General features: G+C 65.0%; 1 protein-coding gene across 10 annotated transcripts in view; it reads right to left on the reverse strand.

The window, feature by feature from the left end:
* The window catches only part of ADGRB2 (adhesion G protein-coupled receptor B2), a 111,545-nt gene that overhangs the window by 9,015 nt on the left and 76,515 nt on the right, over positions 1–26,015 (reverse strand). For 4 of the 10 annotated variants that reach the window (XM_054086515.1, XM_054086514.1, XM_054086520.1 and 1 more), the window contains 12 exons: positions 10,937–11,738; positions 6,801–6,884; positions 5,682–5,846; positions 4,396–4,560; positions 2,981–3,145; positions 2,045–2,209; positions 1,869–1,970; positions 1,637–1,743; positions 1,093–1,287; positions 943–1,011; positions 735–843; positions 514–660 (listed from right to left, as the gene is read on the reverse strand). In XM_054086515.1, the coding sequence (XP_053942490.1) occupies positions 514–660; positions 735–843; positions 943–1,011; positions 1,093–1,287; positions 1,637–1,743; positions 1,869–1,970; positions 2,045–2,209; positions 2,981–3,145; positions 4,396–4,560; positions 5,682–5,846; positions 6,801–6,884; positions 10,937–11,723 (2,260 nt within the window). In that variant the 5' untranslated portion in view covers positions 11,724–11,738. Of the gene's footprint in view, positions 1–513; positions 661–734; positions 844–942; positions 1,012–1,092; positions 1,288–1,636; positions 1,744–1,868; positions 1,971–2,044; positions 2,210–2,980; positions 3,146–4,395; positions 4,561–5,681; positions 5,847–6,800; positions 6,885–10,936; positions 11,739–13,795; positions 14,159–15,594; positions 16,104–17,352; positions 17,510–19,568; positions 19,727–26,015 lie in introns of those variants that run through there. The other 6 variants (XM_054086517.1, XM_054086516.1, XM_054086522.1 and 3 more) reach the window with 6 other exon arrangements.

The raw sequence follows: 26,015 nt of genomic DNA on the forward strand, positions 1-26,015 counted from the left end.
TACGTGTGCATGCTCAAGCACACGCGTGCACACGCACACTCCCACATGTGCATGCTCAGACATATGCACAGCACCAGGTGTGCACTCACCTGTGCATGCGCAAACACACGAGCCCACACACGCACACGCCTAGATGTGAATGTCCGCACACGCGCATGCATGTGCTCCACAGCAGGTGTGCACTCCCCGATGTGCACGCTCACACACCTGTACACACGTGCACACTCCCCGATGTGCACGCTCGCACAAGTGCACAGCACCAGCTGTGCACTCAGATGCACGCAGGTTCACACGTGTACACATGTGCACAATTCCAGATGTGCACGTCCGCACATGGGCATGCTCACATACGTGCACGTGTGTGCTCCGCACCAGATGTGCACTTCCAGATGTGGATGTGCACACACCTGTACACACACGCACACTCCCAGCTCACGCCCTGCACGGTCCCGGGCACACACTCCCTCCCGCACACGCGTGCTCGCACGCTGCCACATCCCATCCCGGCCTCACCGGCGGAGGCGAGGCTGAGCACCTCCCTCGGGATGAAGAGCTTGTCCTCGGAGCTGCGGGCCCAATCCTTCATGCCCCGGCGCCCCTTCATGGGGAAGTTGATGTCGCTGGAGACGGCGGAGACAGGCTCCCTCTGGATGCTGATCACTGCCGGGGCACAGCGGGCATCACCAGCCGGCTCCGTGCACCCGCCGCGGCCCCGCGCCCGCCCGGCCGCTCACCCAGGTTGTCCGTGACGATGAGGGAGCTCTGAAAGGCCATCAACGCATCCCCAACCAGGTGGATGAAGTCCTCCACCACCTTCATCAGGTGCACGGAGCCGGGCGAGACCTGTGGGCGAGGGAGCAGCTCTGCAGCCGCTGGGATGCGTCCCCATGGCGGGGACATCCTGGTCCCCGCTGCCACCCACCCGTGCCCAGTGCTACTCACCTGCTGGGCATCCTCCCACTTGTCCCGATTCTCCACGTCCACCATGTAGCTCACCACCTGGAAGAAGCGCTGCGGGGACGGGGCTCAGTCGGGCTGGGGGGCACGGAACCAGCACCCGGGGGGTGTCCCTCGCTGTCCCCCACCCGCTACCTGCACATCCTCAGAGGACGGGATGTAGGTGGCCCTCTTGAAGGTGTCGGTGACGTTGCGTAGGATCTCCACGGAGAAGAGCAGGTCCCCGCTGTAGTAGGTCTTGCGAGCCATGAGCTCCAGCAGGCTCCGCACCACCTGCGACATTCCCTCGCCCGCCAGCACCCGCTGCCCCTTGGCCAGGTGCTCCCGCAGCTTGTGTGGAGGGGACAACGGTGTCACTTGGCCACCAGCACCCCCAGCCACACTCTGTGTCCCCAGAACCTTCGCCATGCCCAAAGGGGACACTTGTGGAGCCAACTGCACTGAGGGCAGCAGCAGGACACGAGGGTCTAGGGTTCCTCCCCACATCCCAGGAGCACAGCTGGGACCACAGACCCCCATCTACTCCAGGATCCCCTTTCCTAGCCCTGCCCAGGGAGCTCTGCCTCAGTTTCCCCACGCTGTGAAGCAAGGTGGCTGCAGGGTTTCCCTGCGCTGGAGGGGCTGGGGCAGACCCCAGCGATGGGGAGGGCAGGGGGGCCGCGCCAGAGCGTGCACCTACTGAGAGATGCAAGTATCGGTACTCGTGGGAGATGCAGCGGGCGAAGCTGGGCACGCCCCAGTAGGCAACGCCGTGGGGGCTCAGCAGGCACCGGCGGCTGGCGGACCCTGCACGCGAGAATCAGGTTCAATGCCAGCTCAGGAATCTCCTCCTCACGTGCCGATGCCACCTGCCACCCCCTGCCCCGCTCTGGGGCTTGGGGGGCTCGGGGAGCTCACCCCACGCCCCTCACCTGTGGCGTTGGGGGGACATTTGTTGTAGATGATCTCCCCGGCAGCTGTTTTCTTCCAGGTCATCAGCATGACGTACTCGTCCTTGCACATCTCGTGGTAGGCTGTGGGGCGAGAGCGGGGTCAGGCGCAGCCCGGATGCGGGGTGATGGGCGCTGCTGGCGGGGTCGCTCCATACCTGGGCACTTCTTCTCATTGCAGGTCTTCACCTCCTCGCCGGTGCCCTCGCAGGGGTAGCCCTGCACGCCGGTGCCCTCGCACATGCGGAAGCGGCGCTGCCAGCCGGTGTCACAGGTCTTGGAGCAGAGGCTCCAGTGGTTCCAGGGGCCCCACTTGCTGTTGGCTGCGGGGATGGGGACACCATCGGACACCAAGCTCGGCACGGTAAGTGGCACCCGGCGAGACAAGGGACAGTGCAGGGCCAGCAGGCACCATCGACGGCTGCCCTCCCGTGCCACGAAGGAAAAGCCCCACGGGGTATGAAATCCATGGATCAATGATTTAAATCACTTTTAGAGACCAGCATCCCCGTGCCGCTGCCCTGACACTCTCCCGGCTGCTGCGGTGGCCACGGCGCAGCAACCACCTCCCTTCACGCCCGGTGCCAAGGAGCCACCGGACAAGACAAGGATGGATGGGGTCGAAGGACAGGATGAGAACGGGGTCCATCCTTTGGCCTGACTACCCCTGTGCCCCTGTCCCCTCGTCCCCAGGGCTGCCCCAGCCCCACTAGCTGCCCCATGTGCACACGCAGGAGCTCGCACGCCTTCGCACGCCCTCGCACGCCGGGCACCGACGGGTCCCCCCGACGTGACACAGGAGCGAGGGCACCGGGTGAATCCCCGCTTCCTCCGGCTGGGATGTGTCAGGAGGGAGCAGCCAGCGCGAGGGGGCGGCTGCTCATCCCTGGCATCACCCCTTGGCTCCTGCTCCCCAAGCACCTGCATCCGCAGCAGCAGGGGCTGCCAGCAGCCCCGTGTCACCGCCGGTGACACCGCAGCAGCTTTAGGGCAGATGCACGGCTGGGCCACGTGCCGACGTGCCGCGCACCGACGCGCCGTGCCAGCAGCATGCGTGGCCGCCTCCCCGCTCCCCCCAGCGCGCGGGGCCTTACTGGGACACGTGGGGTTGGAGCATTCCCGGGCGTCGGCGTGGGCCCCCCGGCACTCAGCCCAGCCGTGGGCCGCGACGCTGCACTTGCGCGTCCGCTGCTGCGTGCCGTTGGCGCAGGTGACGGAGCAGCGGCTCCAGGCGCCCCACTCCAGCCACTGCCCTTCCACTGCGGGGACAAGCGAGAGCGGCGTCAGCCCCCACCAGCCGGCGGCCCCTGGGCCGCGCAGCCCCAGCTCCCTGCGGCCCACGCCGGGCTCTCGGTGCAACGGGTCCAAGCTGCAGACATGCCGGCTCCTTCCACGGCGACCTCAACAGTCAGCGCCGAATCCTGCCCCAGCCGGGGGCACCGTTACCGGCACTGGCCCCCACACCCTGAGTGGCTGCTTCTACATCCCCGCTGCAACGCAACACCCAGCCTGCTGTGCGGCCACACTCGTGGGACCTGCCACAAACCCCCAGCATCGCTTCAAACCAAGTCCAACAGCCCTGGCATCACTCCTCACCAACCCCACCAGCCCTGGCATCACTCCACATCAACACCACCAGCCCTGGCATCGCTCAACACCAACTCCACCAGCCCTGGCACCGCTCCACACCAACCCCACCAGCCCTGGCATCACTCCACACCAACCCCACCAGCCCTGGCACCGCTCCACACCAACCCCACCAGCCCTGCATCGCTCCACACCAACCCCACCAGCCCTGGCACCGCTCCACACCAACCCCACCAGCCGTGGTATCGCTCCCTGCCAGCCCTGTGATGCCCCACTCTGTGCACTGGGGCAGGGAGGAAGGAGCTGCCAAGAGCTTTTCTCACTCCAGCAGCATCTACATGGCACAACCATGGGAAAAGCCACGTGCCAGGGATGGCACATCCCTACTGGAGCTGCTGCAGAGGGGTTGCCCCCTGCACCCCCTCCCGCGCTCCGTGCTGCTCCCAGCTCGCTGTGCCACGCGCGGCGATGCCAGCCCTGAGCTGGCACCCATGGCCATCGCTGCAGAAGCCCCCGGTTGCCACCACGGTAGGGGGAAGGGACAGAGGCGGTGCTGCTGCCCGCGCTCTGACAGACCCCACAGCCTTGCAGCCACCTCCCCGGCGCCTCACGCTGCCCCCGTGCCAGCGACAGCGTAACGATGGCGAGGGAAGCAGCCAGCTCCCCCCTGCCCGCGGTGGGGTCGAGCCCCTCGGCATAGCCGACGGAGCCGGCTCTCCGTATGGGTGCCAAGAGGGGACAGGAGGGTGTCCCTGTGTCACAGCACCCGCGTGCCCCTGCGCTGTCCCGGATCACCGCAGCGGTGCCGCCCGTCCCTCGTGGCACCACAGCCCCACACTGCGACCACGGCCACAGCTCTCGGCCGGTGCCACGTCCTGGCAGTGCCAGGGTAAGAGGAGCAGGGGGAGAGGGAGGTACTGACCGGGGCAGCTCGCAATATTGCAGGGCTTGGCCTGCAGCTCGGGGCCCTCGCAGGCTTTCCCTCCGCGCCGCGGGGCCACGCACCGCCGCGTCCTGGTCCTGGCCCCTCGCCCGCAGGTCACCGAGCACAGGCTCCATGGGGACCACTCTTCCCACACACCGTGAACTGCAACACAGCACAGCGCCATCGCCACACGCTCCCGGCCCCGCGGCAGCTCCAGCCTCCTCCTCCTCCTCCTCCTGGCACCGCGGGGTCCTGACCATCGCAGACACCAAGTGTCCTGCGCCAGATTTCCACGGCACAGCCGGGGTCCCTGGCTCCCCTCCACATCCCGCTGGCATCACCTGCCCCACCACTGCGCCCACACCTGAACCCTGAGGGCTCTGAGGAGGCAGCGGTGCCACTGCTGCTCCCCGCCCTGCTCTGCCCCACTTTGGGGTCCCGGTACCAGCGGCGCGTAGCCCCCCGCACAGCCCAGCTCGCCCCAATCCACGTCGACGCGCCGGGCACGGCCACCCCACGGCAACTCGGCTCAGCCACGCGACACACGAGCCTCCTAAAGGATGCTCTCCCCACTATGAAGGGGAGCGAGCATCCATGAATTTTAGGGGTGCCAGCCCCCGAAACATCCCAGACTCAGACAGGGCAGCCTGGCTGTCGCTGCGGTGCCCCCAGGTCCCCGCGTCCCTCACTGTCCCACACAAGACACGCGGATGCCACCAAGGACAAAGCGGGCAGCACGCAGCCCCGTGAGACCCAACGGGGTCCCATCTGCTCCTCCCCACACGCTGCTGCAGAGCCCTGAGCAGCTCGGGCTCCTCCTGCCCCGTGCGAGCGGGCACCCCAGCCACGCCGAGCTCCGGCTTTTTACCCTCAGAGCCAGCCGGGAGAAGCCTCAAGGTTGCCAGCGGGGAGGATGGAGAGGGGCTGCTGCCTGAGCTGCTCCTAAGGCAAAACCCCCGGCAGCAGGAGCCCTGGGGTGGGATGGGGCACCGGGACACCCGTTTCAGATCCTCTCGCAGCTTGCTGGTTGTTCCCCAAGAGCTGGAGCAGCCGCAAAGGCAAGACGATGGGTGATGCCAATGGTCTCGGAGCAGCCCGGCACGGGATGGGCAACAACTGCTTCCACAACAGCACCGCACGGAGCTGCCCTCCTCACCCACCCCCAGCACCCCAGAGACCCCCCGCAATGTCCCCGCTTTCCCTCAGTGCCCCCTCGGCTCCTGGAGCCCCGACCCGGAGCCCAGGCGGCAGTGACCCCCCCGGTGCCCCCGCAGCCCCCGTACCTGGGCAGGTGGCCGTGTTATTGCAGGTGCGCGTCTCGCGGAGCAGCCCGCTGCACAGCGTCCCGTAGGGCGAGGAGACGCAGGAGCGCGTCCGCACCTGGGAGCCCTGCCCGCACGTCAGGGAGCAGACACTCCACTGCGACCACTCCTCCGCCGCGGGGTCCCCTGTGGGAGACACGGAGCCTGAGAGCCGGTGAAGCCGTGGGGACCACGGGAGGTCCTGCAAATGGGGCACCCATGGAGGGGCAGGAAAGCTGCCGGGGAGCCCCCAGGAGCGCAGGGACAAGGAGAAGGAGCTCTGGATGACAGGGGTGACACTGAGGACATAAGCGGGATGAAGGAACCCACACCACCTTTCAGCCCCAGCTGCACCTGGAGAAGGGTTTGGGGCAGAGGACTGTACCCTGCGCGGGGGGCAGCGTCACCCCACGGGGCGCGGGCGGCTCGGCACGGCTCCCGCTCCCCGCCCCGGCGCAGCATTGACATTTACAACAACCCGGCCCTTATTAAGCTTGATGATGTCTCTGAAGCGATTGGACAGCCCAGAAGAAAAGGCCATCAGTTTAAATTAAAAAGGAATATATGGGGGAGGGCTCCAAAGGGGATGATTTGTCCTGGATACAGGCAGGATGCCGGCCCCGGACCAGGGCTGCCACTGCGCGGCTGCTCCACATCACACGGGGACCCCAGGCCACCCCTGGGGTCACCCCACGCTCTGCCCAGCAGCTCCCAGGACCCCCCAAACACCTGAGCAGGGCCAGGACATCATCTGCATGCCAGGCACACGGAGCAGAGCTCGTATCCCAGCACCGGGGCTCATCCATCTCCCGCTCACACCGAGCCCTCCGACCACAAATCAGGGGGGGCCAAGGAGTGGGGAGCAGAGTGCTCAAATTACCCAGATGGATTCGCCAAATAAATACATTTGAACAAAACAATTAATGGATTTTTTTTTTTTGCTTTACAACCCTCGGAGGAAGGTGTAAAGGAAAAATATATTAATGGAGCAAATTAAGCCGGTCTGCGGGCAGGGAGAAAAGGGAATCGCTCCATCTCCATCACTTGTGCCTGCACGGCCGGTGTCCTGTGCCCGTCCCCGTGCTGCGGCACCACCGGTACCTGTCTGTGCCATATAGACCCCTGGCTCGTCTGCAGACCGCGGCCACTGGGTTTTCACCTTCTGGTTCTCCTCGACCGCATTGCCTGGAAGAGAGAAGGGTGCTGGTGAGAGCGGGGACAGAGATGGGACAGCACGGGTCAAGGGACGTTGCAGGGGGGATACAGGGATACCAGCCCGGCACACAGCATCCCTGAGGGCTAGAGGTGGCTTAGAATCATAGAATCATAGAATTTAGCCCGCAAAACACATCACAGGTCCCCAGAAACACGTCATACCTTGTCACAGGGGCTGCAGCTGGAGCAGTGCCCCTGTGCCGCAGCCCTGGTGTGCTCAGGGTGCCCCCACCGTGCGGGCAGCGGTGCCCGTGCCCCCCGCCCCACTGGGCAGAGCTTCTCGCCTGTCCCCCGTTCACAGCTCGCTGCAGTGAGGTGGCACAAATTTATGGCTCGGCTCAACAAAAATAACAAGAGATCCATCAAGAGCACTTGGCGTGAAATTAACTGGCATGTGCAGGGCTCGGCGGGAGGCGCGGCGGCAGGGGCAGAGGGGACGCCTTTCCCGGCCTGCCCCCCACCCCCCGGCCACCCCTGTCCTGTGGGGGTCCCCTGTCCCCACACCCGGGCGCAGGACACCAGGGAGTTCCCGTGCGCTCGCCCTGGGCACCCACGACAGCCCCGGGGTCGCTGCCGCTGGCGAGTGCCGTGCGCCGCGGGGCACAGCGAGGGCTCCCCGGGCACTGCCAGTGTCACCTCGGGCACATGTCCCCCCCAGAGTGCCACGGGCACCCCGCTGCTGTGCCAGCCAGCAGGGCAGCCGGGGATGGCACAACCGCCGAGCCGCACCGGCGCTGCCGGCTGAGCACGGTGAGTCCCCAAGGGGAGGTGACATGGGGACACCAGGCACTGCCGGGGGAGCCCTCGTGGCATTTCGGGCATGCTGCAGCTCCCGATGCAATGCCCACAGGTGACATATGAGCCCCAGGCCAGGAGCACCACCTGCACCGACATTTAAACCAGACCCAAATACACTGACTTTTGCCTCCAGCCCCGGTAACCCCTGCCCGGGTGCGTCGCCGCGCGGGCTCCTCGCTGCCACTGCCAGGCACCCTCAGCTCCTCTCCCTGCGCATCTCACACCGCGGCACACGGCTCAGGGGGACCCGAGGGGCTGCCAGGGACCCAGCCCAGCCGCGGCGCTGAGCTCCCACAGGGCCACTCGTCCCCGTGAGCGGCACAGCAGAACGGCGCACGACACAGCGAGCGCCCTGGGAAACCCATAAATCCCGAGGATATACGAGGGCGCTCTCCCCGCTGTGTTCGACAGAGACACCAAATTCAATTTCCTTCGGCGAGCACTAAATCCCCAGCTGTCACCGCGGGGCAGATGCACCCATCGTCAGCTCCTCCATCCCAGCACCCGCTCCCGGTCCTGCCCCGGGGTCCCCCCGTGCCCCACACTGCACGGCCGCTGGCTGCGAGGGCACGGGGAGCTGCTGGGGAGCCCGGGATGTCCCCCGGGGCCACTCGTGTCCCCACACCACAGCCCCGTCCCAGCATCGCCTCCACGGGAACTGGTTTCTGAAGGGCGATGGGGTTGGGGCAAGCGGAAACGCAGCCTGGAGCGAAGCCCAGAGCTGGAACGGCTCAGCCCCGGCGCTGCGGACTCTGTGGGGGTTCCTTCCCTCCAAAGACCCCTTGTGGCACAGCTGCAATGTGCTCAATGTCACCCCACCAAGGTTCAACCCCATCCCCACACCCACCCACGCTTTCCGCCCGCGTGCGCTCAGCACTGTGTCGCACCGGGGCCGCATCTTCCCAGCTCCAACCACGTCCCCGCGGGCTCTGTCTCACGGAGAGGATGGCACAAGGGATGGAGACTCCGGGGTCACCGCCACGGCTGGCAGCGGGGAGGCCCCGCGGGCAGCTGGGTGGGTGCCAGCGCCCACGTCGCTGCGGCGCTCGGCGGACGAGAGCCGGTGAGATCAGCGCTGGGCGCCCGCCAAGGCTCGGCTCACAGGCACCATTCAGCCCCTCTGCCACCGCCACCCTGAAAGGCGCCCATTCTCCACCCCGTGGGGCCCGCTGGGAGCCGGGGACCCCCCCTCGCTGCCATGAAGGGTGCTCTGTGCTCCGGCCCCGCGATCCATCCTGGCGAGGCAGGCACACACCCCGGGGGGAACACGGCGCGGCTGGCAGCGGCGCGGCACGCGGGGCGGCCGAGGCAGCGCATTACCCTTGCGGCTCCAGCGCCGCAATAACATTGAACCTCCGGGCGCCTCCAGGTTTTAATTGAATGTCAAATGTAATTTGGACAAGGAGGGGGGAGTTCGTGCTCTCACCCTTGCAGACGGTCCATGGAGAGGAGGTGCCTGAGTGTGCGGGGATGCAAGGATGCTCCTCTCCAGCACCAAGCCCCACATCCTCTCTTTGAGCCACCCTCGGCATCACAAACCCCACCAAACCAGCCGGGAGGTGCCGAATCCTCTCGGGAAAGGAGAGGATGGGGTGTCCTGCAGCCCTGCTCTGTGCCGGCAGCACCCGCGGGACCTCAGGACACAGCGGGTGTCAGGACACACAGGGCTCAGCCTGGCTGAGCTCAGCGGTGGCACCTGAACCCGGCACTGAGCTCTTAATCGCACATGTGGAGTCGCACTTAAAGGCAAAAAAAAAAAGCTAAAACCAGCTCAAGCAGCTCCCCTCGAGATGAGGCAATTTACAACCCTGCAGCTGTAACGGACCGGGGATTTAATCGGGGGATCTGCCCGTAATGACATTCCGCTCCTGAAAGAAATGCTAAAACCCAATGAAATTATATACACACCCACAGCCCATCACCACCACCTAATCTGCGGGATAAAGGCCCCAACACAGCTAAATTGGGGATCGCTCCTCCCTGCGCATCACCCAGGGCTGGCGCTGGGGGAACATCTGGCCAGATGTGCCCCAAAACACCTTGCTGGGCTCGGTGGAGATGCCCCATGGGCAAAGGGAGCGCTTGGGCGAGGTGGCTCCCTGCCACGAGCAGCCTGACCTCGTGCTCACGGCGAGCACGGCTGCTTTATCTTCACTTGAGGCTCCTGCAATCCCGTAACAAGTAAATGGCTTCATTCCGCCTGGTTAATAGCCCGGCCGTGCCGTGCTGCCATGCCGTGACATCCTGCCTGGAATAACAAGCGCCCGAGCTGCAGCAGTCAAGGGTAATTTGCCACGGGAAAGGGTCATTTTACCTGCAAATTGTTTTCCACGTCTCCACCAATGCAGAGTGACAGGGCTGCTGCTCCGGGCTCGCAGGCAGGCGCGCAGCAGCGCGGTGCCGGGCAGGCAGCGAGCGGGGCCTCAGGGCTGTGCCACGGCAGCCGTGGCCAACAGTCACCGCGCTGACACAGCCGGAAAGCCCATGGCCAGGGCAGAGCGAGCCACAGCTCTGCCGAGCGTAGCCACCACACCAGCGAGGTGTGCCGGGAGCTGGGAGCATGCACGGGATGGGCACGGCTTCCCCACTCCATGCACCGTGGCCGGTCTGCGCCCTCCTGCCCCAGGGCATGCAGAGGCAGGATCCATCCATTGCATGGCTTCCCTGCTCTGCGCACAGCACCCAGCTTGCACCCTCCTGCCCCAGGGATTGTGCACAGACAGGATTTGCCCTTTGTGTGGCTTCCAGGCTCCATACACAGCACCCAATTTGCACGCTCCTCGCCTGGGAAGCACGCGTGGGCAAGATTCATCCATTGCACGGATTCCCAGCTCTGTGCACAGCACCCAGATTGCACCCTCCTGCCCCGGGGGAGCACGCACGGACAGGATTCACCCTTTGCATAGCTTTCCTGTTCCGTACCCAGCACCCAGTTTGCACTCTCTGAGCCTGGGGAGCATGCACAGGCAGGATTCATTCACTGCACAGCTTCCCTGCTCCATGCACAGCACCCGATTCATGCTCTCCTGCCCCAAGGAGCGTGCACGGGCAGGATCCATCCATCACACAGCCTTCCCGCTCTGTGCACAGCACCCAGTTCGCACCCTCCTGCCCCAGGGGTTGTGCACAGGCAGGATTCACCCACCCTGCTCCACGCGCAGCAGCCCGGGAGGCACGCACGGAGCAGGAGGCTCTCCCTGGGGCTCCCCCTGCACCCCACTCACCGTGTGGGACCCCGGGCAGGTCGAACTCGTTGGCATTCGCAGAATGCAGGTCGGTGGGGCAGCAGTCGCTGGCGGCGGGCGGCGGGGCGGGCGTGGGGGCAGCGTGCCGCGTGCCGTTGCGCCGGGGTGCCGGCGGGCTCTCCGCCTGGCAGCTGCAGCCGGCATGGGTGAAGCCGCAGCGGCGGGCGCCGGGCGCCTGCAGACACTCCTCCAGCCAGCGGCAGAGCACGCTGCAGGTGAACTGGCTGGAGTTGTTGTTGTTGATGAGCAGCACCTCCACGAAACGGAATTCCAGGGCTTGGGGAGCCAGGAGGCGAGGGGCTGCCTCAGGCTCGGCCGCCAGGCAGAGCTGCACAAAGTTCTTGTCAAAATGCAGGAAGGTGAAGGGCCCTGCGTCCTCACAGAGCTCCAGCTCGGCTTCCTCCTCTTCCTCCTCGTCCTCGTCCGGCCGCTGGCGCGCAGGCGGGGGGCTGGTGGCCTCGCCGCGGGGGTCACACGTGTAGTTGGCCAAGTAGTGGTCGAGCGGCAGCACCATGGGCGAGAAGTGGGTGCAGACCTGCTCCTCCCGGTTGAAGCGGAGGTAGAGCGAGTACTTGGTGGGGTCGGGGTTCTCCAAGGTCCAGGAGCAGCCGGAGGAGATGGTGGGGAAAAGGTCCTTGAGGGAGAAGGAGCCGTAGAGGACACCGGAGGCCAGAGCGGAGCAGGCGCTGGGAGCCGGGTCGAAGCTCCGTGTGAGCCACAGGAGAGACGATATCACAGCCAGTAAGAGGGGACCAGCAGCGGTCATCCTATGGCATTTGCCCTGGAGGAGAGACAGATGGACAGACAGACGCTTACCAGGAAGCTCCTCGCTGTGCCGGGGGGTACGGAGCTGGGCAGGGCAGGGCAGCACCCTGCACCGAGCCCCGGCTGGTGCGGGAGCAGCACCGCCTGGACCGTGTCCCCCAGTGCCCCCGTGCAGACGGGGGACAGCCAGGAGACCCCTACCCCATGGCCCTGTGCCGAGGCAGCCCCTGGGCCGGGAGCGTGCAGCACAGCCTGGGGGCTTCACCCCAAAACCCCCAGAGCTGAGATGTGGCTCCCGTCCCGCTGCCGACAGACCCCACCGCAGCGCCCCTCGGCCAGAGCCGGCCAAGCCCAACCCAGGCAAGGACCCACCAAACAGCTTCTGCCCAGACGGGGCTATAAAAAGCCTCGTAGCTACTGCTGGTGCCCAGAGGACCGCGGGGAGAGGCCGGCTGCTCGGCAGGACCCCAGGGTGAGGCACTGGGTGTGCACGGACACCCCGGTAGCGTGATGCCCCCCCTATGGCCGCAAGAGCCCGGCATGGGGAGAGCAATCACTAAAGTACATATTTCTTGGACAACGTGCTCGGCACACAGCAGCATCGCCGTGGATAGCTTTTTAATAACTCATTAATAAAATAATGCATGCGGTGGCCTTATTAAGTGGGACCGGAGCGTGGCTCTGCCGTGGCCAAGGGCACCGCGCGCGTGTCGGCACCGCTCTGCGGCGACGAGGGGGCAGCCCTGGCGATGGCAGGGAACGTTCAAGAGGTGGCTGCAGGGGATGGGTGTCGTTCCAGGGGTTGATTTCCAAAATCACTGAGGTCCCTGCTCCCCTCCATCCCTGCCACGTAGTGGGAGGCGCAAGTGCTCAGCACGACACAGGGATGCTCTTCGCCATCCCCAAATAACACCTCCTGCTCCCAAATCACCCCTGGAGGAGACCCCAGAGCCAGGGCATCCCCCTGCTCATGGGGGAGGGAGCCTGAGCCTCAGCCCGAGCTGAGCTTGCACCGAAGCCACGACGGGCACATTAAAGAGCCAAAAATAACCCAGCTCTCATGCAACAGGCTGGCGTTGGCTCCCGCCGCCCCGGCAGCGCGGGGGCTCGGTGCTGGCAGCCCCCACCTGCAGCACGAGGGCACGGGGAGACAGAGGCTGGGATGGAGCCAGCCAGAGCAGCCAGGACCGGGGCTGGGTGCAGGACTCCCCGATGCATCAGGGAGATCTGGGGCGAAAGAAAACTCCTCTGTCCTGCAGCCACTTCCATCTCCAGGAGACCCTGAGGAATTCAACAGGAGACACCCTCCAATCCGCAGCAGTAGGGAGACAAGGGGGGCTGGAGTGGGGAGCCCCACGAGCACCCCTCACTGATGCTCCTCAAGCAGCCAGCGAGGACATGGGGTCCCTCAAAGAGTCAGAGCCCTGCTCTGCTCCGGAGAGCTGGGAATGGGAGGACGAGAAGGAGGAGGAGGAGGTCAGGCAGGGACACGCTGCCGCTCTGCAGCGAGCTCCCGGGGCTCCCGCAGCCTGGCAGGGACACAAGATGGTGCTTGCTTCCCTCGCCCAGGAGCAGCGAGGAAGGATGCTCCAGCACCGCCATCCACTCATCCCTTCTGCTCAGCTCCTGCCGGTGCTCAGCCTTCCTGCACGGCTGCCGCTGACATAAACCAGCGGACGGAAAGCTCGGCACGGCCAGGCACGGCCAGGCAGCCCACTGTCACGCTTCCCTGAGCTCCTCGCGATTTAAACACGGTGCTGTGCAAGACTGAGGCACTCTGGACCACGGGGAGCCTCCCCCCACCCCAAAATCCCACCGGGGCTGCGGCCGCCCAAGCTCGGGGCACTGCGCCGTGGCTGTGACCGAAGGCGAGGGCTCGTTAAGAGCAGAACCAATCTGATCCAGCTCGTTCAGCACCAGCCCCGCTCCCCGCAGCGCTCGCTGTTGCTGCTGCAGTGAAAATATTTCACCGAGCTGCGAGCTGGGCCTGAGAAGAGATTTAACATCTGGGGCAGCGAGTCACCCGGCGGGAGCTGCCGAGCGCCTCGAGAAGCGGCCACCGTCACTCCCTACCTGGCACCGCGGCGAGGACCTCGCACCCGGCGGCGTCGCCGTTGGTTTGCTCCGGCGAGAGCGAGCCCAGGCTCGCAGGGGTGCCAGGGCACAGCCCCGCTGCCCGCCGCCCCGCCGCCTCCTCGGTCCACCAGGGAGAAACCACCCAGCACCAGCATCTGCACCCCAGTATCGCTGGGATGGGGGGACACGGGCTGTCTCCAGGGACCCATGGCACCCAGCTGCTTTACCGGGCTGCTGCCGGAATGTGCGCCGCTCCCCAGGGACGGGGATGGCATGTGGAGCATGGTTGGCACAGGCTGGCACGCTTCCCTGCAGGAGCCACGCGCTCCAGCCCCTTCCATTTGCCTTTGTTCCCTGCCTGGGCACGGAAAAGGGGGTGGGTTTTTAATTAAAGCATTTAAAGAGCCATCACAGAACTGGGAAGAGACATCCTGGGCTGCCCGTCCTTGGCAGTCAGAGCACGGCCCTTCTCCATTGCTGCCATCGCATCCCTCCCATGCCAGGATCCGACCCCTCGCCAGCGGCCGCGGCACGGCAGGAGGGAGCACTGCTCCACACCAGCCCCACACAAACAGGTTGTTTCCATCAAGATGCTTCACATGAGCAGGGATTTCGCCTGGTCCAGCCCCATCCTCCCGGCACGGCGGGTCCATCTCCCGACCATCGCACTCTGCTCGGCCGCAGCCGCTCCCCTCCAGACGGGCAAAGCCACCAACCAGCCCCAAAAGTGATAAACGGGCGGCACTAAACCTCGCTGGCATTAATAATCTGAGAAACGATTAATAGCAAAGTAAAGGAGATTTGGGTTTTAAGAGACACGGTTTTTAACCCGACCGTGTTCTTTTAATAGGCTGTAGAAAATCTATGATTCACGAGCATTCCCAGTGCCAGGATGGTGCCGGGACAAGGGCACGAGGGTGAGGAAAGGGGCAGCCCTGGGTGTTAAACCACGGTGGGAACAACCTCGGTCCCTGTTGAACGGCAGCGGCACCTGGGAAGGATGGGGCAGGCTGGTGGCACAGCCACGGAGCCAGGAAAGGGGCTCCATCCCATGGGAGCGCATCCCTGCCTGCCCAGAGGTAATGCCGACAAAGAAAGCGCCCTAATGAGCTGTTCCTGCCAGGAAAATCCACAACCTTTCAATTGCCAGAGCCTTCGCCAGTGGCTCAAAGGCATCCAGGAGCTTCAAAGCCGCCTCCGCCACCTCCGTGCTCAGCCCTCACCCTCCCAGCGCGAGGGACCCCCAACACCGGGCACCGACACAGCCTCGCTGCCAACTAATTAACACCGTGAGCATCACCGGGCGACGGTGCTGGAGCAACTCCACACCATACAGCCGCCCTGAAAACGCAGCTGCCCGCGACGGCGTGTGCGTGCACATACGTGCTCGTGTGTTGGCTCCCACGCATGCGTCCATGCGTGTTCACAGGTGGGTTCCCACGCACATACGTGCTCACATGTAGGCTCTCGTGCACGCATGAGCTCACGTATGGGTTCCCATGCACATACGTGTTCACACGTGGGCTCACGTGCACGCGCACACACAGGCACTCAGCGGGGAGAGGAGGATCTGTGCCGATGCCACCCGCCACGGCACGGCCCCCCAGCACCCAGGACGGCGATTCCCCCCCCCTGCACTCCTCCCTCCGGCTGCCCCCGCGCGCTGCCACCGCCTCTGCCGAAGCCGGCAGCCTGGCAGCAGTGCCGAGCTGGAATTAATGGTGCCGCTTTGGCAGTCCCTGGCTCAGCCTCGCGAGCACTGGCAAGCACAGGCCCTTTTATTTATTTTACTTAACTGCTGTTGGTAAAACTCCACTCCAGAAGCAACGCCGAGAGACAGCGCAGTGAAATCTCCTCCGGGATTAGGGATTAGGCTCTGCCAGGGAACAGCATGTGCTGCCTCCCCCTGCGCTGGGGTCCCTAGAGGCGAGGCTCCCCTGCAGCCGGGCACCCGCAGGGGCTGCAGCAGCCAGGGCTGCTCCCACTGCCTCTTCCGAGAAGCTTCCTCGTCGCTAGGCTGTGGCTCCTTCTTCTACATCAGCTCCATAGAATCACGGAATGGTTTGGGTTAGCAGCGACCTCAAAGCCCATCCAGTTCCACCCTCTGCCACGGGCAGGGACACCTCCCACTGGATCAGGGGCTCCGAGCCCCATCCAACCTGGCCTGGAACCCCTCCAGGGATGGGGCAGCCACCACTGCTCTGGGAAACCTCTTCCAGGGCCTCCCCACCCTCACAGCAAAACATTTCTGCTTAACATCTCGTCTCCATCTCCCCTCTTTCAGCTGAAAACCATTCCCCTTCGTCCTATCCCTGCCCTCCCTGATCAAGAAAACTCCACCCTATCCCTGTCAAAGGGAAGGGGGGCTGAGAGCCCCAGGAGGGCTCCAAAGGGGGTCTGAGTCGCAGGGGTGGCAGCAGAAGGGTCTGCTCACATCGGAAGGGAATATTTTGTGTAACCCACGGTTTCAGCCAGACCCAGAGCCACCAGGAGGTGCCCTGAGGAAGAGAAGGGTTCTGGCTCCATCCTGCTCTTGGAGGGCATCAAGAACGAACAGACGGGACGAGAGCAGGAGGGGACACAATGGCACAGAGGAGCTACAGAGCCTCTGACGCTTGGCAACCAAGCCGGGTGGCCCCGAGCCAGCCCCGTCCCCATTAGAGGAGGGCTCCGTGGTAGGAAATGAGGTTGCGGGGCCCTGGTCCAAATTCCCATGGAGAAGTGTCGAGGCGTCGCAGCAGCCCAGCCCCGAGGGCTGTGTGGGGGCGGCGGGGCTGGACCGGGGCGAGAGCCTCTTCCCACCGTTTGTGCATCATCAGGCTGAGCATCATCCTCCTCCAGGGAAGGGGAATCCATTCTGCAGCCCCAACCCAGCCTGGAGAGCCCCCAGCACGGGGATTTGGCAGCGATGGGAACCGCGCGGGAGAAGGAAGATCCACCTTTTCCCACTGCGCTGTGGGGAAGGTTGGTGCCAGGGCAGAGCTCCCTGTGAGCCCAGCCGGGGACCGAGCCCCGTGCCCGTTGCTGGCACAGCAGAGATGTCACATCACGCTTCCAGAGGTCCTTAGAGGCATCAAAAAGAGCAGGAGGCAGCGGGGAAAACCAGGCGGAACACCCCAGCCTGGACGCTGCAGCACTTCTGCCACGTGGCTGCTGGTCGGCCAGCGAGCTGCCCACGGTGCCAGCTCCGTATCCATTTTCTCTCCAGCACAGACCAAATTTGTAGGATCCCATCCTCTTGCAAACTCCTTGGATCAAAGGAGGCTCTGGTGACAACGCTTGACGAGCAGCCGGGCAGGCCTTGAAGAGGAGCCGTTGCCAGGCTCTGGGCTCCAGCACAGCGGGACTGGCACTGCCCCACGGACGACTCCAGCATCCTGCGCCGCCCGCGCCGTGGTGACAAACCCCGCTGGGAAACTGCACCGAGCATCCCCGAGGAGGGTGGCGGGAGAGCAGCCGGGTGACGGTGACAGTGACGACAGCCGTGCCACCCCACGGGCACCCGGTGTGATCCCCGCCAGCCGCTCCCTCCCCACGAGCGCCCCTCGGCTCACCCGCTGCCGCCCTCACGCCGGGGAGACGTCGGTCCCAAACATCCACCCCGGAGCTCTCGCGGCAGCACCGCTCAGCGCCAGCCCCGCGTGGCACCGGTTCCACACGCACCGTGGCCATCAGCATCGCCTGTCCAGAAACCCCAACCAGCCACAACCCAGCCTGGCCGCGCCAGGGCCACCTCCCCGTGCCACGGTGGCCCCCGCAGCCGGGCGCCAGCCAGCACGGGCGGTGGTGACATGACCTAGAAAAGCAAAGGGCTGTTCACACTGTGCTGCCACGAGCCCCCGGCACCGGCCACGCAGGCGCCGTGCACGCGCACCCTCGCACCGATTGCGGAACACCTCCCCGCGCTTCAACAAGTGACCTGCGTGGGCACACGCGTGGGCACATGTGGCACCGCGCCTGCCGCGGACCCCTGGGCTCGCAGGGACCCTGCGAAGGGAAGCGGCTCCCCCGCTTCCCCCCCAGATCTGGCTGCCACCTGCACGCTGCACGTGCCCGTGCCGGCACATGCTGGGCACCCACGTGTGCCCTCGCCGCACGCCCCCCAGCCGTGGCACCGGGGCTCCCCGCAGCCCTGCACGCTGGCACCCAACAAAGCCCCATGCAGAGGGGGTGCTGCAAACCCCCCCACCGCTGCGGGGCTCCGCCAACACGCCTGCCCACGCGGCGCCGGCCAGGGGGGGGGACAGCGTGGGGACAGCCCCAGAGTGGGGACACCGACCCACCCAGCAGCGGGCAGCACACGCGTGTGCCCACCCAGCACGAGTGCCGGCAGGCAGGCAGGCGCCCGTGGCCTTCTGGGTGACACACCACGGCACCGCTGTGCCACACGTGCCCACCGACATGCGTGTGCCCACCAACATGCATGTGCCCATTGACACGTGTGTGCCCACCGACACGTGTGTGCCCACCGACACGCGTGTGCCCAGGGACACACACGCAGTCCTTCACCGCGGGGCTGCTGGAGCCCCAGCACTGCTTGCATTTGGGGGGGCACAAGCAGCCCCGCAGGAGGGGGGACCCCCACCCCTAAAGGAGACAGGGGGGGACCAGCAGCCCCGAATGATGGAGGAGAGGGGGGAGACCGGCATCTGGGAGGGGGACCGGCAGTCCCGGGAGGGGGGAAGCACCATCCCCGGAGGAAAGCGGGAGGAGGGGGTACCCCGGCAGCCTCAGCGCCCCCCGCGCCGCAGCCCCGCGGATGCCGCTGCCCGGTCCCGGAGCAGCAAAGTTGCCCGGGGATGGGGGGGGTCGATTTGGGGGCGACACGGCGGAACCGGAGCTCTGCCAAGCGGCAGCCCCGGCAGCCGCATCCCCGGCCGCTGCCGCCCCCGCTGCGCCGCGGAGCGGGGGGAGCGCAACGCACCGGGCACCGGGGGGGCACCTCTTCGCTGCACCGACACCCCCTCGGTGCACCGACTCCCCCCCTCCCGGTGCGCAGATACCCTCTTGCTGCACCGCCCCCCCCTTCCCGGTGCACCGCCCCCCCCCTCCCGCTGCACCGACCCCCCCCCCACCCGGTGCACCGAACCCCCCTCCTCCCGGTGCACAGACACCCCCTCGGTGCACCGACCCCCCTCCTCCCGGTGCACAGACACCCCCTCGGTGCACCGACCCTGCCCCCCAGTGCACCGGGAGCGGGGGTGTCAGTGCTTGGGGAGAGGGGTCGGTGCATCAAGGGGTTTCGGTGCACCGGGAGAGCGGGGGTCGATACACCGGGTGGAGAGAACAGTGCCCCGGGAGGGGTTGCCGGTGCCCCGAGGAGGGTCGTGGCACGGGGGAGAGAACAGTGCACCGGGAGGGGGGGTCCGTGCACCGGGATGGGGGGGGTCGGTGCACCAGGGAGGTGTTGGTGCACCGGGAGAAGGGGCGGGGGGGGAGGGGTCGGTGCACCGGGAGGAGAGAACAGGGCACCGGGAGGGGATGTCGGTCGGTGCACCGGGGGGAGCGAACAGTGCACCAGGAGGAGATGTCGGTGCCACGGCGAGGGGGGGGGGCGGTGATCCGGGGGGGCTCGGTGCACCGGCGGAGGGGGGGGGGGGGTTCAGTGATCCGGAGCAGCTCGGTGCTCCGGGAAGGGGGTGTCGGTGCTCCAGGAGGGGCCGTCGGTCGGTGCACCGGGGGTGGTCGGTGCCTCGGGAGGGGCTGTCGGTGGTGCCGGTGCACCGGGGGGGGGGGGGGGGGGGGGGGTCCCGCTCCCCACCGCCCTTACCTGCGCTCCGTCAGCAGCGCGTGTGGCCCCGGCGCGGCGCGGCGAGCAGCGGGATGGCCATCCCCGAGCGGCGGCGGCGGCGGCGGCAGCGGCCGGGCCCGGGGGGCGGCGGGAGCGGCGGCAGCGGTGACAGCACCGGGCACGGCGGAGCCTGCGCGGAGCCGGCGGGGGGGGCTGCTCACACACCGCCCCCCGGCACCGGAGCGGGGGGGGGGGGGATGCACACACACCGCCCCCCGACACCGGAGCGAGGGGGGGGATGCACACACACACCACCCCCTGACACCAAATTAGGGGGATGCACACACACACACACACACACACACCCCGACACTGGATCGGGGGGCAGGGATGCACACACACACTCCTGACACCGGATTGAGGAGGGGGGTGCACACCCACACCGCCTCCTGACACCAGATTAGGGGCTGCACACACGCCACCCCCCGACACTGGATTAGGGGTGCACACACCCACACACCCTGCCCCGACACCGCTGTAGGGGGGTGTGATGCACACACACACTCCTTCCCCGACACTCGGTCGAGGGGAGAATGCGCACACACACACACCCCCCTCCGACACAGGATTAGGGGGGTGGGATGCACACACCCATCCCTGACACTGGATTAGGGGGATGCACACACACCTCCGCCCCCGACACTGGATCAGGGGGGAGGGATGCACACACCAACCCCTGACACCGGATCGAGGGGAGGATGCATGCGCACGCCCCCCCCCCCGACACCAGATTCAGGAAGGGGGGATGCACACACACTGGGCACCAGATTCAGAGGGGCTGCACACACACCACCCCCCAACACTGGATCAGGGGGGCTGCACCCACCATACTCCCATCACCAGAGCAGGGGGGCAGGTGACCCCCGAGATGCTGCACTGATGGGGGCCAAAAGGAGGATATAAATTGGGATGGAAGTGGGGGCTGCCACCATCACCCCCAGAGCAGGTGACCCCCCAGGATGCCGCAGCGTGCTTGGGGGGTGCGATGCATTGCTGCAGGTGGATGTGGCGTGTACACACACACGCGTGTTGTGGGGGTACATGGATGCTGCAATCCTGTGGACACCCCGTGCCCACACGCACGTGGGCTGCTTTGTGCACACAGGGGCGCGGGCTGTGTCTGCGTGTGCACACTGGGCTGTTTGTGCATGCACACGAGTGTCCGTTCACGCTCGCAGTGGTGCACGCACGTTCTGCAGGGGTGCAGAGGGGTGTGGGGTGCAGGGAGATCCAGAGCAGCACTGGGTGAGAAGTGGGGCTGACGCACCCCGAGTTCACACAAACGGGGCACAAACGTGCGTGGCACAGAGGACACCAGACTCCCAGAGCCATGGCAGGGCTTGAGGGGGCTGCAGAGCTGCAGTTCCACGCGTGAAGGCCGTGCACAGCCAAGATAAACCTGAGCACCCTGGTGAGCCTCGGACAGCAGAGAGCAGCTGGCATGGAGACTCCACTGCAGCCTGGATCCTGACCAAGGGAGACCCTCGGAGAGGTTGGAAATGCAGCATGTTCCCATTGCCCACCACATCTGGTTGCATCCTGCCCGGCGCTGCACGTGTTCTGCTCGGCCCTGAGGTGCACAGGGCTCTGGGTGCTCCCTGTCCACCTCCACCTGGGGCCAAGCACAACAGACGCAGAAGCCTGGGAGCGGGAGGCACCACCAGAACCCCTGCTCAGGACCCCGGGGATCTGCAGCTCAGCACCAGCCCTAATGCAGCCCGGCACCACTGCAAGCGCAGCGCCTTTTCCACCTCAGACCCTTCTGCAATTCAGCTCAGCGCCTCCCTGGTGTTCCCTTTTCCCAGTCCTCCCCTGCAGCTTGCTGGTGCTCCGACGTCCCCAGACAGAGACTCATCCCCCCTGGGTCAAGGCTGACGGAAAGCGCACCAGCTTTCCAGGCTGTTCTGTATCCCACGGAGAAGAGCATCATTAGCTCAGACATCGCTGGAGGATATTCCAGAACCCGTCTCTGTAAATACCGATCATCGCGGCGGCTGAGGCTTAGCAGAAGGGTGATCCCAAAGCCACGGCTCTCCGGGTCATGCTCTCTGCTTCCCGAGAGGTGTTTGCGCCCTGCTGTGCTTGATAGACTCCCAGATTTCCAAACGCACCACTTGTCACCCGCTACTACTGCCCTGCGAGCGGTGCAGGATGCAGTGCAGGATGCGGTGCGGGATGCAGTGCAGGATGCGGTGCAGGATGCGGTGCAGGATGCGCTGCTTGTGCGTTGCCCGTGGGCTCTGCCCTGGCCCCAGGGCCGGCAGCGGTGCAGCGTGGGTTGCACCCACACATCCTGCAGGAGCCCCTTGTCTCCAGACCCGGGCACATAACGTCACCCTGAGCCCGCAGCCACCCTTCCAAGCATGGGAGTCACTTCCAGCCTCTGTGTCACCCCCCGGCCCAGGCTCCCAGCTGCTGCAGGCGGCATCACCAAAACCCTCCTCCGCCCCAGGCAGGACCCTGACGGTGGCAGGCGGGGGGCAGAGGGCTCCGATGCTGCGGGGAGGGGGGCTCCAAGCTGCGGGAGCCATCGGCACCCACTGTTACCAGGACAACTGGGTGCTCTCCATGGCTGCTTGTTGCTGCTGCATCCCTGCAAACCTTCCCCCAGCTGCAGCGTCAGCTCTGCCACCGGCCGTGCCCCCAGCCCCAAGCAAAGCACGGGAGGTGCTCAGCCTCTCCACAGCCTCCTGGACCGGGCAGCGCTCGGGAAGGCTCTGGAGACCCCCATCCCAAACCAAGCATCTCCCCGGCTGATGTGTGTGAGCACCCGGGGCTCCCAGCACCCCCAGCACCCGGGGAGAAAGCGCTGCTCAGGCCTCACGGCCCCACCGGTGTGGGGGTTTGGGGGGGCTGCGTGTCAGCACGAGCAGAGCGGCTCGTGGGCACAATTAGAGCAGCAGAGGTTGTAGCACCAGAGCTTCACCTGCCGGATGGGAATTAGACCTGGACATTAAGGCAATAATAACCTGCCAGGCTGACACAAGGTCCCCGGTGCCACCACAATCATTAGGCTGGCGCTGCTGCTGTGGCTAGCAACATCCACCGCCGTGGCTAACAGCATCCACTGCCGTGGCTAACAGCATCCACCCCTATGGCTAACAGCATCCACCGCCGTGGGCACAGGCACCCCTAGGGCAGACAGTACTAAGCAGGGATTGGCCGAGTCCTCCTCACAACCAGGGGCTCCTGAGGCACCCGGCACTGCTGTTTTTCCAACACAGGGCTACATTTCCCCTATGTTTGGCACAAAAATCAGGGACAGAGGAGAATCACCAAAGTGGCAGCCCCGGGTGAGGGTCCAGGGGAGAGAACGAGTCCAGCTCCCAGCAAGGGGGATGTGGGGATGCTACAACCACCTCCCACGTCCCCCCACGGGTCCGGTCCCCACATCTCGTCTGCCCCGAGCAGGGCACAGAGCAGCAGCTTTTCAGAAAGGCTTAGCAGGAGAACTTTGGCCGGAACCGCGGGGCGAGACGGGAGCAGATTGCAGCCCCTGAGAAGCCCGTAACTGCAGCCGCCTGTCTGAATCGCTTCCCATAAACTTGGTCGCGAATTGCTCCAGTGGAAAAACAAAAGCAGCCATAAACAGGCAAGTTTGGTTTGCAAGATAATCCACTTTAATGGGAAGAGGCAGTAAGCGCCGGCGGAGGAGCCCTCGCCGGTCGCTTGGTGCCCATCACCGTGATGAGGACCAGCCCCGTGCCGGCTGCCCGCGGCCACGCTCACCTCCGAGGTGCCTTGACGGGAAGCTTTGTGCGAGTGGTGGCAGGGAGAAAAGCAAAGGAAAAGGAACGGGGGCAGCCCACGCGATGAGCAGAAAAGGAAGGATGTGAATAAGCTCGGAAATAAATCTCTCTTCGGGGTTTGTTACGCACCGGGGAGCGCTGCCACGGCAGCACAGCCGACAGCCGATCCCCAGCGGCTCCCACACCTACGGACGCAGCCGTCGTGACCAGGAGGATGGGTTTCAGCTCAGTCTGAGTATCGTTTATTCCTTTCTGCTCTAAAGGATGGATCGGAGCTGATCCGTCTGCATCTGCGCCAACGCGGAGATGATGCCTTGGCGCGAGTCAGGGCAGCGCGAGAGCTCTGCGGCGCCGGGCCAGGCGTGCTGGGGAGAGCTTCTGGGAGAAACTGGGAGTGTCTCTGCCAGATGAGGTGCAGAGGCTGCCTCCGGGTCCTGTGGGATGGGGGGACGAGCACAGCACCAGTGGGAAGCCAGCATGTGGGACACGTGGGATTTTCTCTTCTAGGTCTCCATGCACCAGAAATGATAGAATCATGGAATGGTTTGTGTTGGAAGGGCCCTCAAATCCCATCCATTTCCACCCCCTGCCATGGGCAGGGACACCTGCCACTGGATCAGGGGCTCCAAGCCCCATCCAACCTGGTCTGGAACCCCTCCAGGGATGGGGCAGCCACCACTGCTCTGGACAATCTGTTCCAGGGCCTCCCCACCCTCACAGCAAAACATTTCTCCCTAAGATCTCATCTCCATCTCTCCTCTTTCAGCTTAAAGCCATTCCCCATCATCCTATTCCTGCACTCCCTGAGCAAATCGGCCCTGCTCCATCCCAGGGCTTCAGTAAGGATAAATCCCTAAGGATTCCAGCGTGGTGGGAGATCCTTCCTGAGAAGGAGCAGCCTGGCAAGGACCAAGCTCAGCCCAGCCCTGCCCGTCCGCGCACCGAGCTGCCCACCGCCTTTGGCCACTGGAGCCATTCCACCACCCCAACCGGCCGCGGTAGCCGGATCGCGCCTGCACATGAGCAACCGCTCAACAGCAAGGAATTCTGCATAAATATTCATCTCGATTAATATACATGAGGGCTGCAGAATGCCCGGCTGAAGCCGCTGGCAAGGATGTTATCTCGGCTGCTCAGTCTTGCAGGAGAGCGGTGTTTAACGCCGACACCTGATGGGTTTTTGCAGCAGGAAAACCCAGAGGTTGGATGTTGGGAATCTGCTCAACCACATCCCTTTGCCCCCTGCTCAGCACAGGGGTGGCATCCCTGGTGGCCTCTCCTCCAGGGAGCCCCAGTGTCTCCCAGTAACCCAAGAACTGGGATGCAGAGGTAGGGAGGCTGCAGTAGATGAGGACAATACCGGCCTGATCCCCTGGGAAGCTGCCCTGGCCGCCTTTGCCTCAGGCGCTGTGCTCCGCACGCCGCCGGTGACAGCCCCGCAGAGGCACCAGGACCGTGGGCAGTCAGTCCCTGCCACAGCGCGGTGGCATCGAGGCCACCGTGCCAGCGCTCGCCACGCCTGGAGTGTGCAGGGATGGCGATCGGAATGCTTCCAGCTCCCATGATGGGGGAAACTGAGGCACAAGGACCGTCCCAGGGCTGCAGGGCGAGTCGGTGGCAGAGGCGGCAGCTCGGTCCTGGCCCCGCGGGAGCCTCAGCGCGGTGATGCCGGAGCTGGCAGGGCCAGGTTACGCATGGCTCCTGCAGGACGCTGCCTTTGTCGCTCTGCCAGCAACCTGGGGCATAAACAAGCGCCTGACATTTCCGCACCACCGCCAGGCCCCTTGGATGAAAGCAGAACATAATTAGCAAATTAATCAGGAGGCAATAGCCGGGGATCTAGCGCTGCCGAGCTGTCATTAGCTCCGTGTGGAGCTGACCCTGGGCATGTCCGGGGCCAAGCGAGCCGGGCACGGCGAAGGGGCAGTGGCACTCCCCGTGTCCCCACCGGGCTCGTGGCCCCGCCACGTCCCCCCTGCCCTCACACCCGGCGGGGCAAGGGGGGCAGCTGGCATTTTGTGCCCTGTCGGGAGCCGGGGAATGAAACCTTCAAAGGGCAGCACCTTCCCTCGCTCAGCAGAACATTTAAAAAGCATGAATTGCAGCAAATTTACATTCAGCTTATTAGACGCCCTGCAAATACGGCGAACCTCGTTCAAACACATTTCAGTGATAAAATGATATTGACTCTGAGTAATTAAAAATCATTTCCATATTCAAATATGGCTGATTGAGGAGAAATGGCTCCCTTTTAATTGCCTGGAGGGGAGTTATCAACTTTTAGAGCGCGCAACACGGCAAACGCGTCTTCACTTGGCAGCCTGCGAAAGGCCCATGGAAGAGGAGGAGGAGACGGAGGAGGAGAGAAGGAGGTGTAGGAAGAGGAGGAGGAGGTGTAGGAGGGTTGGCACGCAGGCAGCACGCAGGGTGAATCATGGAAGAGTTTGGGTCAGAAAGGACCTCAAAGCCCATCCATTCCCACCCTCTGCCATGAGCAATGACACCTCCCACTGGACCCAGTTGCTCCAAGCCCCATCCAACTGGCTTTGAACACCTCCAGTGATGGGACAGCCACCACGGAGCTTTCTGGGCCACACGTCGGAGCCTCTCCAACGCCTCCCTGCACAGATTTGGCCTCCGCTCCGTTTCCTAGGGAAACCAGGCTGCAGCTCTGCTC

The sequence above is a fragment of the Cuculus canorus genome, chromosome 22 (assembly GCF_017976375.1).
Source record: "Cuculus canorus isolate bCucCan1 chromosome 22, bCucCan1.pri, whole genome shotgun sequence".
Lineage (NCBI taxonomy): Eukaryota > Metazoa > Chordata > Aves > Cuculiformes > Cuculidae > Cuculus > Cuculus canorus.